Genomic DNA, 17,682 nt, shown 5'->3' with positions numbered 1-17,682 from the left:
AAACTGCGCATATGAGAAAATCGTAGATGTCTTACATGAGGTCACAGAAATGGATCCAATCCGCTGCTGTCATCAGATCAGTATGTCCACAACTAAGAGAGAAAATTATCAATCAAACCACCCCCCCCCCCTCCTCCATTTTGAAGAGTGAACAAATTCCGTATTTGTTCTTTGCTTGGGTACCCCGACATCCGACTGGTCGTCGTTTGATTTCCCAGCATTCTTTGGGGCGAGCCTCTCCGATCGCGGTCCGCCAGGTCCCCCCTCTCCTACCACCCTTACGCCCACCCGGGCCCCGGATCCCCCTCCCCCCAGGAGATGAGTATTGATGTTTACACCCCATCTCTTCCTCCCCCCCTCCGGATCTGTAGCCATTGCGTACTAAGTCTGCTCTCTGCTTCTCTCCCCTCCTCCCACCCCGGTAGAGCCGGTGGAGGGATGTCGAATTTACTGCAGAACTCTGTTAAGTCCTCTGGGAACCTTAAGACCGCAGAGCGGCCATCTCTCCTGCCCTTGAGGCACGCTGGGAATCCCCATTGATGGGGATATTCAATTATGTCATTTGTTCCATCAAAGGTTTAAGGAGTCTTCTTCTTGTCAGTGTTTTTCCTGCCAAATCTGAAAATATCTGCAGCTCCATCTCTTTAAACATGATTTTGTCCATTTTACGTATCTTTTCCAAAACCTTTTCTTCATAAAGGAATCTAACTATTACATCCCTTGGATTTTGATTGGCTTGGAATTGGTATCTCGTGATCCTATGTACTCTATCTAATTTTAATATTTCCTAGTATGGGATTAAACATTCTTCTTCGGCTCTTCCTAGTATGGGATTAAACAGATCCTGCATTACTTTGCTTAGTTCCTCATTTTTAAACTTTTCTGCTAGTCCTCTTATCCTCAAACTTTTCCTTCTACCCCGATTTTCTTGATCTTCGATTTTATATAGGATCGATCTATTTGTTTTTTGGATGGATTTCATTTGTTCCCTTATTTCCACCAATTTGTGGTCATACTTATTCATTCTATCTTCCACTTCCTCGACTCTACCCAACACTTGCCCTATATCCGCCCTCAGTGCCGCAATGTCCAATTTCAACAACGTTTTTTGGATAGTGCTTCCGTAAATATTTATGTTACTAGGCTTAGATTTGCTTGAGGCTCCTCTGATCCTAGCCCATCTTCTATTATGGGGGGTATCCCTCCTTTCCTTTTCTGTTCTTCACTTCTTTTAACCTCATCTCCTTCCTGGGAGCTCTCCCCCCTCCCCCAATTCTGGCGCATGTAATACACATATCTTTAGTTTTTTTCCACTACGGGCCCCTCCCCCATCCCTCTAGGTTTACTAGTTCCAGTCCTCTCTGAGGTTGCCTGTCTGGGGGTTTCCTGGCTGTTCTCCATCAGACTTGTCTCCCCCATCATATACCGTCGAATCCCCCCCGAGCTAACGGCTCCTGGCCCCATTTTTTTTATTTGCCTTCCCCCACATTCTTCTCCACTCCAGCCAATCTACTACCAATTACTAGGCCTTTAAACCCGGGGGGAGGGGGGAGAGGAGAGAAGAGGGGGGGGGGCACACACACTGGTCGTGTCAGTCTTTACCAGGCCTAGAGAGCAAAATCTCAAACTGATATTAATCTGCTTCCTGCAATACAACCATGTTTAAGCAGATTAGTTGGCGGGAGGCAGGGCGTCGGTCTCTTAAAGCGGAGGTCCACCCTAAAATGGACCTTCCGCTCATCGGATTCCTCCCCCCCTCCGGCGCCACAATTGGCACCTTTCAGGGGGGAGGGGGGTGCAGTTACCTGGATAATCCAGGTAACTGCACCCACTTCCGGGCTAGCTCTCTGCGGAAAGGGGCGCACATTATGCCCCTTTCCGCAAGTGCCCGCCCCCTTCCGCAAGTGCCCCGCTGCCTGCTGGGAAACACACAGATCCCAGAGGCAGCAGGGACCGTCCTCATTGCGCAGCGCGGCTCGCGCATGCGCAGTAGGGAACCGGGAAATGAAGCCGAAAGGCTCCATTTCCTGATTCCCATACCCAAGATGGCGGCGGCAGCACTCGAGTGTCGATCTTGAGATCGGCTTCGGGTGCCGACATCGCGGGCGCGCTGGACAGGTAAGTGTCACTATTTTAAAAGTCAGCAGCTGCAGTATTTGTAGCTGCTGACTTTAAAAAAAAAAAAAACGCGGAGTCCCGGCGGACTCCCGCTTTAAGTTGGGGTGTATTTATTTCTCTGTTTATATGCACGACTATATCTTTTAGTACAGCGCCCCCAATCGCGGCCCTAATATAGCACTCCTTTAACAGTCCGTCCTTGGGCCTCCCAGTTTCATAGGGTATCAAGAAGTTGGGCTGTAGCCGTCGTTCAGCAAAATAGCTTTTAACCCCCCTGACCTTCCCAGTACAGACCCTTTTGCTTTCTATTATCCAACAGCTGTTCATTTAGTGTAAAGAAAAAAAGATATGCATATGTAGGATACTTAATAGTTTTACTTTACCGCCTCCAACAGTCCCTGCACATAAGTTCACCTGAGAGACAGAGGACAAGGGGAGCCAATCTCTACCCAGATCCGTATCTCAAATATTGTTGTTACTTTATTTTCGTGTAATACAATATGTAAGCCAATTAGTTGGTAGGTGACAATGTAGTAATCTCTTAGGTTGGGGGACATCCATCTCTCTATTGGTGCATGTCAGTCGCACATTCTACTATATCACCTCCGGCTGCGACTCTGGTATAATGCTCATCCACAGATCCCCCCGCTATTCCAAAGAATATCACAGTGTTAGTTTACAGCAGGCAGGCAGTAACACAGTTAAATAACCTTCCCCAGCTGTCTTTGCCAGTGCAGACCCATTCATTTTCAATTGTTAAGCAACAGTCCACCCATTGAGAAAGCAGAGATGTACATATATAACAGTCTTTTTAGATTACATTACCACCTCCAGCCAGACCAGAGTGAGAGAGCCTCAGTTGTGCTGCGTGTCCAGATCCCACATCACAGACTCTGCTCCATTCCTCTTCCACTAGTGCATCCAGCGTTCCGTTCGGCTTTACACTGCGGGGGGAGAGATAGGGGCATTTGCCGGTCCAAAGCTCCGCCGTTCACTCCACTCAGACCCTGCCGGTCTATGCGAATATGCAGCATGGGACATGCTGCATCTCATCTCTCCCAGGGCTTCTGCTCGGCCCGTGCAGGAAATCGGGTGGCTGAAGAGAGGCTCGCCTCAGCATACGCCCGCTACGTACTAGCGGCTCCTCCCATCCCCCTGGTGGTGAGTGCATTGTGTGTCTGCATGCGGGTGTAGAGGAACCTTTCCTATACTCACCGACGACATATTCACGTATGGGATCTATACATGGACTTCACAATTTTTATGTATTTTTAAAATGTATTTGTGCATCCACTATGGTGATTTATGATACGCAATGACATGAGTGTGGTTCATTTGTTTCTTTTTTACGTTGTTTTTTGGTTGCTAGGTTGCACGGGTTTGGAACCTATAATTTTCATTCACACTGGGGGATCCAGTTTAACGTGTGTGTTAAGACCACCACCATTTTGCATATCCCTGTACATGGTTTACACGCTAAAAAAATACATCTAAAAATCTACTGAATTTAACTACACCCCCCACTGAAATCACCAATTGCAGAAATGTTTTACATACTTACTGTTTGAACAGTAAAGAACCCTTTACGCAGTTTAGGACTGAGCCATTTCTCATCAAATTTCATTGTGCGATACTAACACTAGGATGCTAGCAAAATACTAGATTTTCACTAATTATGTGGAGATATAGAAGGGAGCCAGCAGGGGTGGCCCAAATGTATTTGCCAGTGTCCAATCACTGAAAGGTAGCCTGCATATAATTCCTAGTCTATGAATATAAGCCATATGTCCTGTATGATTAAGATATATAGATTGATATTAAGGAAAATAATATTAAAGCAAATCTTAACCCTCCTGAGCTACTTTCTATCATCCCATCCCTAGCTACCCACCCATCCCCTCAGAACAACAAATAGATTTTTTTTTTTATTATTGCATTAATTTTGCAATCATACTTTTTTTTCATGCATCCCAGGAGGAAATGGGGTATTCTATGGCCCAAGTCGGTTTCCTTAAAAATATGCTTTATCATAAAGGGGGCTGGCTGCAAGAACCCAGAAGAGACAACCTGTTCCCTGCTGCCATAGAGTAGTATGGCCTGAAGTGCTGGAGCAGGGCATTCAAATCCTACAAGAGGTCGCTCAATCACTGGGCTTAAGATTATTTGGGGATTTCTTCCCAAAAAATAAAGGGAGGGAATGAAGTTTCTCTTTAAGTAGCATTAGCTGTCTGATTTCTTGCAAATAATTACAAATGTGCTTGAATACAAAGCTGATGAATGACTACTTACTCAAGTCAGCTATAATAGGTTCATTTTTGACATTCTGAGAAGGAGCTGGGCTGCTGTTTTTGACAGTTTCTGTGCCAACTGCTGCTATACTTTCTTTTCTTGGAGCTTTGATGGCAGGTGGTTCGTCGATTATAATGCCGCTCTGCCGCTGCCTTCTGCGCTTCTTGCTCCATAACTCATGGCAGTCCTGCCAGTGGGGTAGGCTATGAGAAAGAACAATTAGTAAAGTAAAAAGTCTGGTTCCTAATGTTAAACAATACCGAGCTAAAGCTTATTCAGAGACCAGCAAAGACAAGATGTCCATTAGTATTTTAAAAATAAATAAAAACTCTATCCAAAACTGATTTAGTAAAACCATGAGCATAATTCATTCTATAAGAAAAAAAAAAAAAAAAAAAAAAACACATGAGCATAATTCATTCTAGAAATGTGTTTGTAATCCAAAGCACTCATATCAAAGCGAATTTTCGCTTAAGAAATAATGGAAACGCAGATGATTCAATCCACAACCATTTATTTTTAATTCCTTCAGTCTATAGTCCATATAAAAAAATAAATAAAATAAAAATAAAAAAAGATTATAGTAGTGACTTAAAGGCAACTTCAGGGAATGCCTGGGTAACCCTCCAGTAATGTGAGAAAACCAGGCAGGTCGACAAGGCTATTAAACAGCTCTTCCAGGAACAGAGAAACCCAGGTGCAGGTAACGGCATATACCTGTTACAAATGATTGAAAAACTGGACGGCCACACTCCAAGATAAATTCAAATGCCTTTTATTCGTGAACCCTGTATTTATCTTGGAGTGCGGCCATCTAGAGTCTTTCAATCATTTGTAACAAATCTTCCAGTAATGTCGGATCCGAATCACATCAATTAAGATAAGGCTCCGACTTAGGGCTCATGCAAACTGCAGCTCAAAAACAAAAAGCTACTTTTACAAGCATATGAGTTTTAATTTCGGCTTGAAGAAGCTTTGTGCTTTTTTGTGCACTTATTGAGCTTCTTTGAGCACAAGCGTTTCCTCAAAGTCTATAGGCACAAGTCGGATAGAAGTTGCCATGAAGTAGCTGTATATTTATATTCAATATTGAAACCACTAATACATTGGGTTGCACAGTGGTGTAGTGGTTAGCACTCTCGCCTAGCAGTAAGAAGGGTCGCTGGTTTGTATCCCAACCATGACACTACCTGCCTGGAGTTTCCTCCCACACTCCAAAGACATGCAGGTAAATTAATTGGCTTCTATCCAAAATTGGCCCTAGTATGTGAATCGGGACCTTGGATTGTGGGCTCCTTGAGGGTAGGGACCGATGTGAGTGTGCAATGTACAGGGATAGGGGCAATTGTAGACACTCAGGTTGAACTGGATGGACTGGTGTCTTTATTCAACCTTACAAACTATGTAACTATGTAACTATATAATATCAAAAAGAATTTCTAACTCCATCTGCTGCTTTTATGAAATTAGAAACTTGAAAAAGGACTGCTTCACTCCCCCTTTAAGTCCAAGACATTTTTCAGTGCTGTCATACTTTGAATGATAAACTACTAAGTCTTGCAACACTGTACTCTATTTTATACAATTTTTTGAGACGTTTTCTTTTAGTGAGATTTAATCCCTAATGTTTTGTTTTTTTTTTGTTACGTTTCTTTTACTATTAACTTTGTAAATAATCTTTCTTCAAAAAGTGGGTCAAAATGCATTATATTGCACTGTATGTTATTTAGTCTAGGAAAGAGTTAGGCTACGTTCACACTATGGCGTTGCGGATCGCAGGCGGAATCGTCGCGATTCTGCATGCAAATCCGAATTGCTGCAAATAGTGGGATGCCCTTGCGGTCCCTGTTTCTTTGAATGGCACCCAAATCATGGTGCGATTTTGCCATGATTGTCACCTGACAAATCATATGCCCGTCGCCCAAAAGAAGGTCCGAAATATCGTTTGGGCGACAGCCGTTCCGCGATTCTCTCTGCACGATTTAAGGCAATTCAAAATCTTTTCTTATTTATTCATCAATCCTAATGTACTATGTAAATTCCTGCAATCCTGATGCCTATCCCAATTCTTGAGGTCCTAAAATATCAAGATAGTGCAAATGTCACAATTTAAAAAAAAATAAAAAATAAAAAAATAAATAGTAAATTACATTTTTATTTATTTTGCTTTCTTCCACAAAGTTGTCATTTTGACAAGTTATTTTCTCGCACACTTACAAATACACTCCAAAACATATTCTGCTACACTCATTTTACTTGAGTCCCTTTAGTGCCAGAACCCCAAGGCTTTTATAAGCAGTTGCTGGAGAAGAGGCAACGGAGTCTCCAGGTATAGCTTCTTCTGGCTGGTACAGACCTTCATTGGTGTTAAGTCATTATGGAGTCCTTGTTGCCTACTGAGATGATGAACCCACAGTGACCTGAGTTAAGTAACTTTTATAAGCTTATTTGCTAGGAAATAGGTAGCATTTTGCTTGGTATAGGTATATCTGTCAGTCTTGTATTGTATTCCTATAATTGTGTATATAAAACATTTTTGTATAGTAAAAGAACATTTATACACTGCAAAGATCTGAGCTTCCTTTCTTATACCGCAAAGTAACTTTAATAGATAGAAGCAAAACAAACACACAGCATTACACCACAAAATGCATTCTGCTAATCCTCCCAATTATGGCAATACCACGTGTGACACTTTTTCCACAGCCTAGCCACATAGAGAGGCCCAAAATCCAAGGAGTAAGCGTTCTAGGTGCATACATTTCCTATCTCATTTCTTGACTACCTCTATTTTTGCAGGGCCTGGAGCATCAAGATGGCGGAAACGCCCCAAAAAAAAAAAATATATATATATATATATATATATATATATATATATATATATATATATATATTATTTTTGACTTACCGTCAAGTTCATTGACAGACACAGAGCTTCCTTATTCAGAACCATAGGGTTATATCGACTCCTACAGAAGTAGAACACTAGGTAGAGAAAAAGACTTGGCTATGCCCATGGGCAGTACTGGGTGATATACACCCCCCTCTGCTATAGGCCTTCAGTGTGGTCAAAAGCAGTGTCAGAAGGATTAAAAACTCCATAGAGGTGTGGGTGCTGTCTGTCAATGAACTCAGAGAAACAGAATTTCCGTTAGGTCAAAAATCCTATTTACTCATTTGTTCATTGACAGAGACAGCGCTTTCTTATTCAGAACCATAGGGATGTTCCAAAGCAGTGCCAAACATGAGGTGTGGGGCAGCCAACAAAAAAACAGGCCAACCAGACAATCTGGAGCTCAACAAGAATAACGAGCCCAACCTGATCAAGAAAACCCCTTCCTGAGAGAAAAACCCTCTAGACCGCAGCCTGCAGAATCTTGACTTTGTAAAATTTTGTTAAAGTGTGCACCGATGACCAGGTGGCCGCCTTGCATACATGCATCACGGACGCCTGATGACTGAAGGTCCAGGAGGAACCTCCTAAAAACCTCAGTGGCCGCCAAATACACCCTGATCGCCTGAACCACATCCAAGGTGTGCAAGTCAAATTACCTCGAATGTTGCGTCCTGGGACATAGGGAAGGCAACACAATGGGGGTTATTTATGAAAAGCAAATCCACTTTGCACTACAAGTGCAAAGTGCACTTGAAAATGCACTAAACGTGCACTTGAAAGTGCAGTAGCTGTAGATCCGAGAGGGACATGCAAGGAGAATTAAAAACAGCATTTTAGCTTGCACATGATTGGATGATAAAATCAGCAGAGCTTCCCCTCATTTCAGATCTACCCCTCCGATTTAAAGCGACTACACTTCCAAATGCACTTTTCAGGGCTATTTCAAATGCACTTTGCACTTGTAGTTTGCATTTGTAGTACAAAGTGGATTTGCCTTTCATTTAAATAGAAATCAGACCCTCTGAAGAAAAGTCAAAATTGGAGCCACCGAAAAGAAACGTGGGTGAAACCTCACTTACTCACACCATGAAATGTACGCTTTCCACATCCGATGCTATACCTTTCTGGAAGTAGACTTCCTAGCTTTGAGTAGTGTCGGAATCACAGACGCAGGTAAACCTCTATCCGTCAACACCTGGATTTTAACAGCCAGGCCGTTAAAGCCAACGATGGTAAAGCAGGGTGCATGATCAGCCCTTGGGATAGTAGATCCTCCCTGAGAGGTAGCCACCAGGGGGCATCTGTGACCGGACGCACCAGGTTGGCATACCAGAACCGACGAGGCCAGTCCATGGCCACTAGAATGAAATCCTTCCGCCTCGATCCTGCGTAAAAGCCGATGAAAAAGCTCGAGAGGAGGAAAGGCGTAGATCAGACGATACTGGCCCCACGGAGCCCTCAGAGCATTTGAGGGGTCCACCAGAGGGCCCCGAGACCTGACCACAAACCTCTGCACCTTCCTGTTGACCTGGGATGCCATCAGATCTACCTCTGGAGAGCCAACGCAGACATAGTTAAAATACCTCCTGATGAAGGGACCACTCCCCTTGGTCCAACACGTGTCGACTGAGGTAATCCACCTGCCAGTTGTCCACCCTGGGAATGTTGATGGCGGAGAAGGCCGGGATGACACGCTCTGCCCACCAGAGAATGCCTGCTACTTCCAGGCCCGTTAACACACTCCTTGTTCCTCCCAGGTGGTTGACATAGGCCACTGCCATGGCATTGTCCAACTGGATCCATATCGGGAGCCCCTGAAGTCGATCCGTTCAATGATCCAGCGTCTGATCGCCCAGAGTTCCAAGATGTTGACAGGTAGCCTGGATGCCTCCAGCATGCCTGAGCTGAGCTCAGGCCCAGGACTCCTCCTCCCCACCTGGACAGACTGGCATTGGTGATGACCACCGTCCAGGGGACAGGAGTTCCCCTGCCGAAAAGTCGGAGAACAAAGCCTGAGATCAAGGACCCTTTGGTTCCTTGGTTCAGCCGAATCTGACTGTCCACAGACCCTGGACATTTGTCCCCATTTTAACAAGACCTCCGTTTGCAGAGGTCTTGTATGGAACTGAGCAAACGGGATCGCCTCGAATGTAGACACCATCCAGCCTAGCCCCCGCATGCAAGTCCACATGGGGTCTTGATGTGCTTGACGCAAATCACGTGACATTTGGGCGTTCACTTTGCCAGCCGGCTTTTCTTAACGCTGATTTGACCTTTATGTTTGTGAGTATGTTTTTTATTATGGAATAAAAGATTTTGGTTTACGGTTTTACGCTATGGGAGTCTTTGCTTGCCTTTTATGAATGGTCCAACCACATGAAAACAAGGTGATGTCCCTGTGTGATGACCCCTAAGATTTCTGATATCAAATGCCTTTCTGACTCTGATTTGGTAAGCGCGCATTTTTACCATTTATCAGCACGGTGTTGGAGAAGGAAATTCTCTCTCTTGCACCCGCATAGGATTTCTTGAGAAGAAGCACTTATGATTATTGGACTGTTATGCCCACGATTACATCTTGATGAAGAACTGTTTTCTTATATATAATTTTTGAGCACTCTAGTCATAATATTTCTGATTGTTCACAAAAATTCTGTGCACTTTACCACTATATGCTCATTACTACGCCTTTATGAGGAACTGTTGCTTATATATAATTTTTGAGCACTTTATATATATATATATATATATATATATATATATATATATATATATTTTTTTTTTTTTTTTTTTTTTTACACTTGATTATTGTATGAGTTATAGAGTATATTTTTATTATTCACTTAGTTGGGTTTTTGTATTATAATTTTGACTAGTTTTAGTGTATACATATTATTCTAAGTTTTAGATATATTTTTTTATATTTTTGTAATTGTGAGCGTGGTTGAAATTCCTGACTTATATGCTTTATAGGTGTGTATCACATCGTATCAATCGCAGCCTTTAGATATCTAGACTGATTGTTGAGAGATTTCTTTAGCGCAGTATTTTTTTCCCAAATTTTTCCACAGGGGGATCAACCTGCTAGACAGCAGTTAACGGGTTGCCGCCTTTAACTTCTGGAGTTTGTCCTGCGGAAGGAACATTCTGGCCAGAGCAGAATCCAGAGTAAGACCCAGATAAACCAATTTCTGAACTGGAATCAGTGAAGACTTTTGGTAATTTATTAACTACCCAAAGTCTGAATAGCCATCTCCACGTCGCCCATCAGGGTTGCAGGGGACTCTTCTTGCAGCAGGTCATCCAGGTAGCCCAGAACAGCAATTCCCCACTGGCGCAGCAGTGCCAGAAACAGGGCCAGGGCCAATACCTTGAAGACCCGAGGAGCAGAGGTGAGACCAAAAGGTAACGCCGCAAACTGATAATGCTCCTTTCCCACAGCAAAAGCAGAGGAACCGCTGGTGTTGTGCACACATCGGAAGATGCAGGTAGGCATCCTTGATGTCCATGGAGGCAAGAAAGTCCCCCTGATGAAGAGATGCACCGTGCCCTGGTGGTCTAACAAGCGCTCCGGAAGACAGCCGCAGATTGGAAAAAAAAATCTGCTTGGGGGACAAGACTGGAACTCGATCTTGTAACCAGACAGAATCACTTTGTGGACCCACATGTCTTATCAGAGAGGTTCATGGGCTCGGAAACCCATGCCAAAAGAGCCTCATCTGGGGTCTGGAGAACCCGCTCTTGGTTTGCCCAACCAGGGCTTAGAACCCCCCGAAGGTGGGATTGAAAAACTGAGTCTTTATCAGTGGAATCTAAGTGATGAAAAAACGTTTGCTGAGAAGGAAGGACCATGCTTGCAACGTGGCTCCTTGCCCTTTTTTGACTGTGGAAGAAAAATAGGATTTTTAAAATAGCTTACCTGTAAAATCCTTTTCTTTGATGTTTATCAGGGGACACAGAGCTGTAGTAATTACTACATGGGTTATATATCGGATCAACAGGTGCTGGACACTGGCCCCTAAGGCATGTACTTCCCCCATATAACCCCTCCTATTACTGGGACTCCTCAGTTTTGTAGCCAAGCAATACAAGCTAAACTGATTTAAAAATCCTATTTTCTTTTCTTACATCAGACACAGAGCAGTAGTAATTACTACATGGGATGTCCCATAGCAATGGCAACTGAAGGGGGGGGGGGGGGGGGGTGGACACACAAGAAAAAAAAAAAAAGGAAGTCAGAGGACTCATACTGCAGCCCGAAGGCAGTATGCTCATGACCCTTAACATTGATTTGATAAAATCTAGTAAACGTATGAACTGAAGACCAAGTCGCAGCCTTACAGATATGAGCCATAGAGGACTGATGATGCACCGCCCAAGAGGTACTAATCGCCCTGGTTGAGTGTGCCTTAACAGGAAAAGGAGGAATTTTCTTCTTTAAACCATAAGCCCGAATAATGACTTGACGAATCCACTTGGAAATGGTGGATCTCGACGCCGCCTGTACTCTTTTTGGACCATCTAGCAGTATAAATAAAACATATGTCTTACGAACATGAGCGGTCGCCTTTAAATACACTCTGACCACTCTTACTACATCAAGTCAATGTAGATAGAGCCTCCTCTTCCCTAGATCAAGGCTCTGGGAAGAAAGAAGGAAGAACAATATCTTGGTTTAAGTGAAAATCTGTCACCACCTTTGGTAGGAATTTAGGATGAGGGCGTAACACAGAAGAAACGCCAACCAGAAAGACTCTTTCTAGTCAAAAGAACCAAGGGAATTTCATGTAAAGGTTCAAAAGGCTGTTTCTGCAAAGCCTACAGGACCAAATTCAAATCCCAAGGATTTAGAGGTGCCTTGATAGGAGGATTGATCCGTGTTACCCCCTGAACAAAGCTACCCACTAAAGAGTGAGACGCTAAGGGCCGTTGAAAAAATATTGATAAGGCCGAGATCTGGCCCTTAATAGTATTCAAGGTCAGATTCATTTCTAGTTCCATTTGCAAGAAATACAGGATTCTACCCATGACATATTTCCAGAGGTGCCAACCCCTGGATCCGCACCAGGAAACATATGCCTTCCAGACTGTACAGTAAATGACCCTGGAAGCCGGCTTCCTGGCATTAATCATGGTAGATATTACTGAAGGAGACAACCCACGAACCTTTAGAATGCAGGTCTCAATAGCCAGACCATTAAATTTAGCGTCTGTAAGGTAGGATGGAGCATCTGTAAGGTAGGATGGAATACCAAGGAACTTCTACTGCCATCTTTATGGTCTCGGCAAACCAAGATCTTCTGGGCCACTAGAATCACCTCCTTTTGTTCCTGCTTGATCCTGCGAAGAAGATGCGGAAGAAGCAGAACTGGAGGAAATGCACAGATCAAAGAAAACGGATCCCATGGAAAGACTAATGCGTTTGTTCTGCAAGCTAGCGGACCCTTTGTTCTTGACACAAAGTTGTCGACCTTGTTGTTCAATCTGGACGCGAACAGGTCTACATCTGGAGTAGCCCATCTCTGACAAATTACAAGGAAGATGTAGTGGGGAAGAGACCATTCTCCAGGAAATAATTATTGGCGGCTCAAGTTGTCCGCCTGCCAATTCTCTGTCCCGTGAATGAAAATTGCTGATAGGCAAGGGACGTTGTGTTCTGCCCAAGACAGAATATGATTCACCTCTCTTTGGGCTGCACGACTCCTCGACAGGACAGCCCCTCAGTCTGACCATCCAGGCCCTTAGAGCCAGATGAATTGCCAGAATCTCCAAAATGTTGATAGGCAAGGTCTTTTCCAACCTGGACCACTTCCCCAGGACAGAATCCTCTTCCAGGACTGCTCCCCAGCCAAAAAGACTGGCATCCATAGTCACCACCTTCCAGGAGACTGGTAGAAATTACTTTAACCACTTGCTTACTGGGCACTTAAACCCCCCTCAGTCCCAGACCAATTTTCAGCTTTCAGCGCTGATGCACTTTGAATGACAATTGCGCGGGCATACAACACTGTACCCAAATAACATTTTTATCATTTTTTTCCCACAAATAGAGCTTTCTTTTGGTGGTATTTAGTTACAGCTCGGAGTTTTATTTTTTGCTAAACAAACAAAAAAAGATGCAAAAAAAAAAAAAAAAAAAATACATGTTTTAATAGTTTGTTATACAATTTTGCAAACGGGTCATTTTTCTCCTTCATTGAAGTGCGCTGATTAGGCGGCACTGATGGCTGCATTGGTGGGCACTGATGGGCTGCATTGGTGGGCACTGATAGGCTGCATTGGTGGGCACTGATAGGCTGCACTGGTGGGCACTGATAGGCATAGTTAAGGCGGCACTAATAGGCACAGATAAGGCGGCACCGATCGGCACAGATAAGGCGGCACTGATGGGCAAAGATGGGCACAGATAAGATGGCATGGATGGGTGGCACGGATAAGTGGCACGGATGGGTGGCACGGATGGGCACTGATAGGTACCACTGATAGATGGGACTGATGGGCACTGATAGGTGGCACTGATAGGTGGCTCTGATAGGTGGCACTGCTGGGCACTGATGGGCGGCACTGCTGGGCGTCACTGCTGGGCACTGATGGGCGGCACTGGGGTGCAGCACCTTTAAGGAAAATTGTGGGCACTGTGGGTGGCACTGTTGGTTGCACTGCTGGATGGCACTGTGGGTGGCATTGTGGGTGGCACTGTGGGTGGCGCTGTGGGCACTATGGGCACTGCTGGGTGGCACTGATGGGGGGCACTTTCATTCAGGATGGCACTGCGGTGGGCAGGTGGGCACTGGCAGGAGGCAGGTGGTCAGCTGTATTGCTGGCCGTGATCGGGACTGATGTCCCGATCACGGCCGCCGGTGATCGGCTTTTTTTTTCTCTCCTCGCGCTGTCAGCGCGAGGAGGAATAATAGCCGATTACCGGCTCCGTTCTGTCACATGATCAGCTGTCATTGGCTGACAGCTGATCACGTGATAAGGGGTCGGGATCGACCCCTTGCACGGATCGGTGATCAGGCGAGTCTCGTGGACTCGCCAATCACAGAGCGCGCCGCGCGCGCCCCTCAGGGGGCGCGCAGGCCGCTCGTAACCGGGACGACGTCAATAGACGTCGTCCCGGAAAAGTAGATCCGCGCTAATGCCGTCATTTGGCAATAGCGCGGATCTCAAGTGGTTAACTTTTGAAAGTTGCTGGATATCAACCACCAATTTATGCTATGACTTACGTCGGGAGCCAGATGAATTGGAAAATCTAAGGCCTGAGCCTTCTTGTTCCAGGCAGACAGGATTGAGTTTTTTAGCAATATTGAAACTGCGCTTAAGGGATGGCCTCGAAGGAGGCCACCATTTGTCCCAATAGGCTCATGCACAACCGAATGGAAGGCTTTTTAATTGCCTTGATGAGTTGAATTAGCTCTACAATGGAAATGATTCTTTTCTGGGGTAGAGATAACTTTTTTTTGTATGGCATCTATGATCAGACCCAGGTACTGTAATCTCCTTGATGGTTTTAAGGAGGAACCCCCTTTTCTTACCAGAGGGTCTGTGGCGGCTGAAGGAGAGGAGAGTGAAAGCTTCTGCTGTTTCCAACGTCAGGATGGTGAGTGCTCAATACAGCCCCCAGTGGTGACACATAGACATGACAACACAATACATAGAAGCAAAAGAACATCTACCTTACCTTATCCTTGCAGCAGGGTTTCATAAGAGATAAAAACCCAATCTTCACCCTTCACGGTAGGCTCCAAGACATTAATGGAAACCATCAGGAACCAGGGAACTCTCAGGTTATCCCACAATCCTGCACCTGCCACAGCACCCTGCCAGTAAAAACTTAATGGCCTTACTATCAAAAAGTACTGGATCCCAGGACCCAGCTCTCAAAAAGAAGGTTATATGGGGGAAGTACACGCCTTAGGGGGCTTGCCAGTGTCCAGTACCTGACGGTCCGATATATAACCCATGTAGTAACTACTACAGCTCTGTGTACCGGAAGCCCATGTTTCCTCAGAATGTGGGTTTCAATAGTCAGGCCATTAAATTTAGCGTTCATAAAGTAGGATGGAATATCAACCCCTGTGAGAGCAGGACTGGCCTTCGTGGAAGGGACCATGGATCCTCCACTGCCACCTTTTAAGATTTCTGCATACCATGACCTGGGCCACACTGGTGCTGCCAGAATTACTGGTTTTCTTTCCAGCTTGATCCTGCAAAGACATCGAGGCAGCAATTGAATATGGGGAAATGAATAGATCAGTGAAAGCTGAACCCACGTTATCACCAATACATCTGTTCTGCATGCAAATGGATCCTTTGTTGTGGAGACAGAGTTGACTAACTTTATGTTGAACTGGACGCTAGAAGATCTACGTCCGGAGTACCCCATCTTTGTCAAACAGCCCGAGAATGTGTTGAGGTGAAGAAACCATTCCACTGGGAATAACTGCTGGCAACTTAAGTAGTTTGCCTTCCAATTCCCGGAATGAAGACTGCTGATAGGCACGGAATATTTCTTTCTGCCCAAGTTAGAATATGGTTCACCTCTCTCTGCGCTGAGAGACTCTTGGTGCCCCCTTGGCGAATTATATAGGCCACAGCCATGGCATTGACGGATTGGATCCTGACAGGACAATCCCTTAACCTGGAAGTTCAGGTCTTTAGAGCCAGACGCACTGTCCGAATCTCTAGGATGTTGATGGGCAAGGCTCTTCCGGTTCTTGACCACTGTCCATGGACAGTTGTCTTCCTTAGTACTGCTCCCCAGCCTGAAAGGCTGCCATCTTTCGCTACCACTTTCCAGATAACCGGTCTGAAGAATTTTCCTTTCAGCATATTCTGGTTAGTAACCACCAGAGGCTTTGGGACACCCTTGGGGACAGTGGCATTGGCAATTCCAAAGCTTGGATTGTCTTGTTAGCCGATAGAATACTGTTTTGCAACAGTCTCAAATGGATCTGAGCATAGGGAACTGCTTTAAATGAAGCCACCATTCTTTATAACAACTGCATGCAAAGGAAAATGGAGGGATCTCCTTTTGACCTGACCATCCACACCAACTCTTATGATGTTTTTTGCCTGGGAAAGAACACCCTTTTTCTGGGCTGTATCTATCATCAGACCCAAATACTCTGGCTCTTTCAGCGGTTTTAAAGGAGATTTCACTAAGTTGAGAACGCAACCCAGACTTATCCAGGTTACTGGTTGTAATGCATACACCTTACTCCAAACACTGATTGGTCTATTAGCAATAGATCTAGGTATGCCGAGACTGTTTAAGCAATGTGCCCTTAACCTGGCTAGAGGTGGGGCTAACACTTTTGTGAACACTCAGGCTGGTGTAGCTGGCCCGAAGGACAAGCCTATAAACTGTAATGCTGCTGTTCTACTCTTAACCGCAGAAACCTTTGGTGAGCAGAAAATATATGGACATGCAGATATGCATCCCTGATGCCGATAGGCGCCAGAAGTTTTCCTCCTTGTAGGATAGAAACTACTGACGTGATCGACTCCATAGAAAGGAAAGGATCTTCAGTAACTGATTTAGATACTTTTAGATCTAGAATGGATCTGTTGAAGCTCTGCGTGGATTTGTACAGGAAATGAATGAAAAAGTCAGTGAAGGTTTTAAGGAAGCGAAGAAAAAAAAAAACAGATCAGCTTACTACTAGAGGTAGCTTGAAATAGGCAAGAGTAAATCGGTTTGACTTTCCTCCTGAGGGAAACCCTTCATCCTCGACCCACTGTTCCCTTAATAAGGGATCTAAGGGGGGGGGGGGGGGGGGGTTGGGGGTGGGGGAGATATCCAACACCCTTCCTTGGATAGCGGATGCAATTACAGAAGCTAATTTTCCTTCTAGGCCCTGCAGGGCGGAGGAAAAACAATGTTCAAGCATGTATACAGGGGCTGAGTGATTTCTCCTCTTAGTCTGACGGTGGAGGCAATCACCACTGCCTAGAAGCAGCTGCCCCTGGCGCAGGGCAAGGAGTCCATTTAAATAAAAGGACGTTTATACCTTCTTGGACAAAAGTACTTTTCCTGCTAGAAATCATTTAAATGTATTTGATCATATGAAAAGGGGAAACTAGTCAGACGCATTTTTGCAAGATGCTTTGGCTGACCAACTTTTTCACCACAGGGTCCTACGCATGTGTTTTAGCACAAGCACAAGGAAGGACGCTTGGTGGACAGAGTCTTTTACGGCGTCTATGGCAAAACATAGCACCTTTGGTAGCAGGATTTTAACAAAAAATTCCAACTTCTTATCTGTTGGATCCTTAAGCATTTATGCATCTTTACTTATGCTGGAAATCGCAGTGTCTACTGCAGGTACTTTCCATCCTTTGTGAATTTTTCTTCCATGACAGATAACTGAGATACT

The 17,682-nt window shown here is 44.8% G+C and overlaps 1 protein-coding gene across 4 annotated transcripts in view; it reads right to left on the bottom strand.

Moving 5' to 3' along the window:
* Window positions 1-17,682, bottom strand: part of CDK12 (cyclin dependent kinase 12) — a 369,527-nt gene that overhangs the window by 112,790 nt on the left and 239,055 nt on the right. For all 4 annotated transcript variants that reach the window (XM_077459478.1, XM_077459482.1, XM_077459479.1 and 1 more), the window contains exon 12: window positions 4,408-4,610. In XM_077459478.1, coding sequence (XP_077315604.1) covers window positions 4,408-4,610 — 203 coding nt within the window. The remainder of the gene's footprint in view (window positions 1-4,407; window positions 4,611-17,682) is intronic.

The sequence above is a fragment of the Lithobates pipiens genome, unplaced genomic scaffold (assembly GCF_037356315.1).
Source record: "Lithobates pipiens isolate NorthernLeopardFrog02 unplaced genomic scaffold, aLitPip1_a1.2 Scaffold_28, whole genome shotgun sequence".
Classification (NCBI taxonomy): domain Eukaryota; kingdom Metazoa; phylum Chordata; class Amphibia; order Anura; family Ranidae; genus Lithobates; species Lithobates pipiens.
The sequence above is the reverse complement of the archived record's forward strand: the minus strand, read 5'-3'. Positions and strand labels throughout refer to the sequence as shown.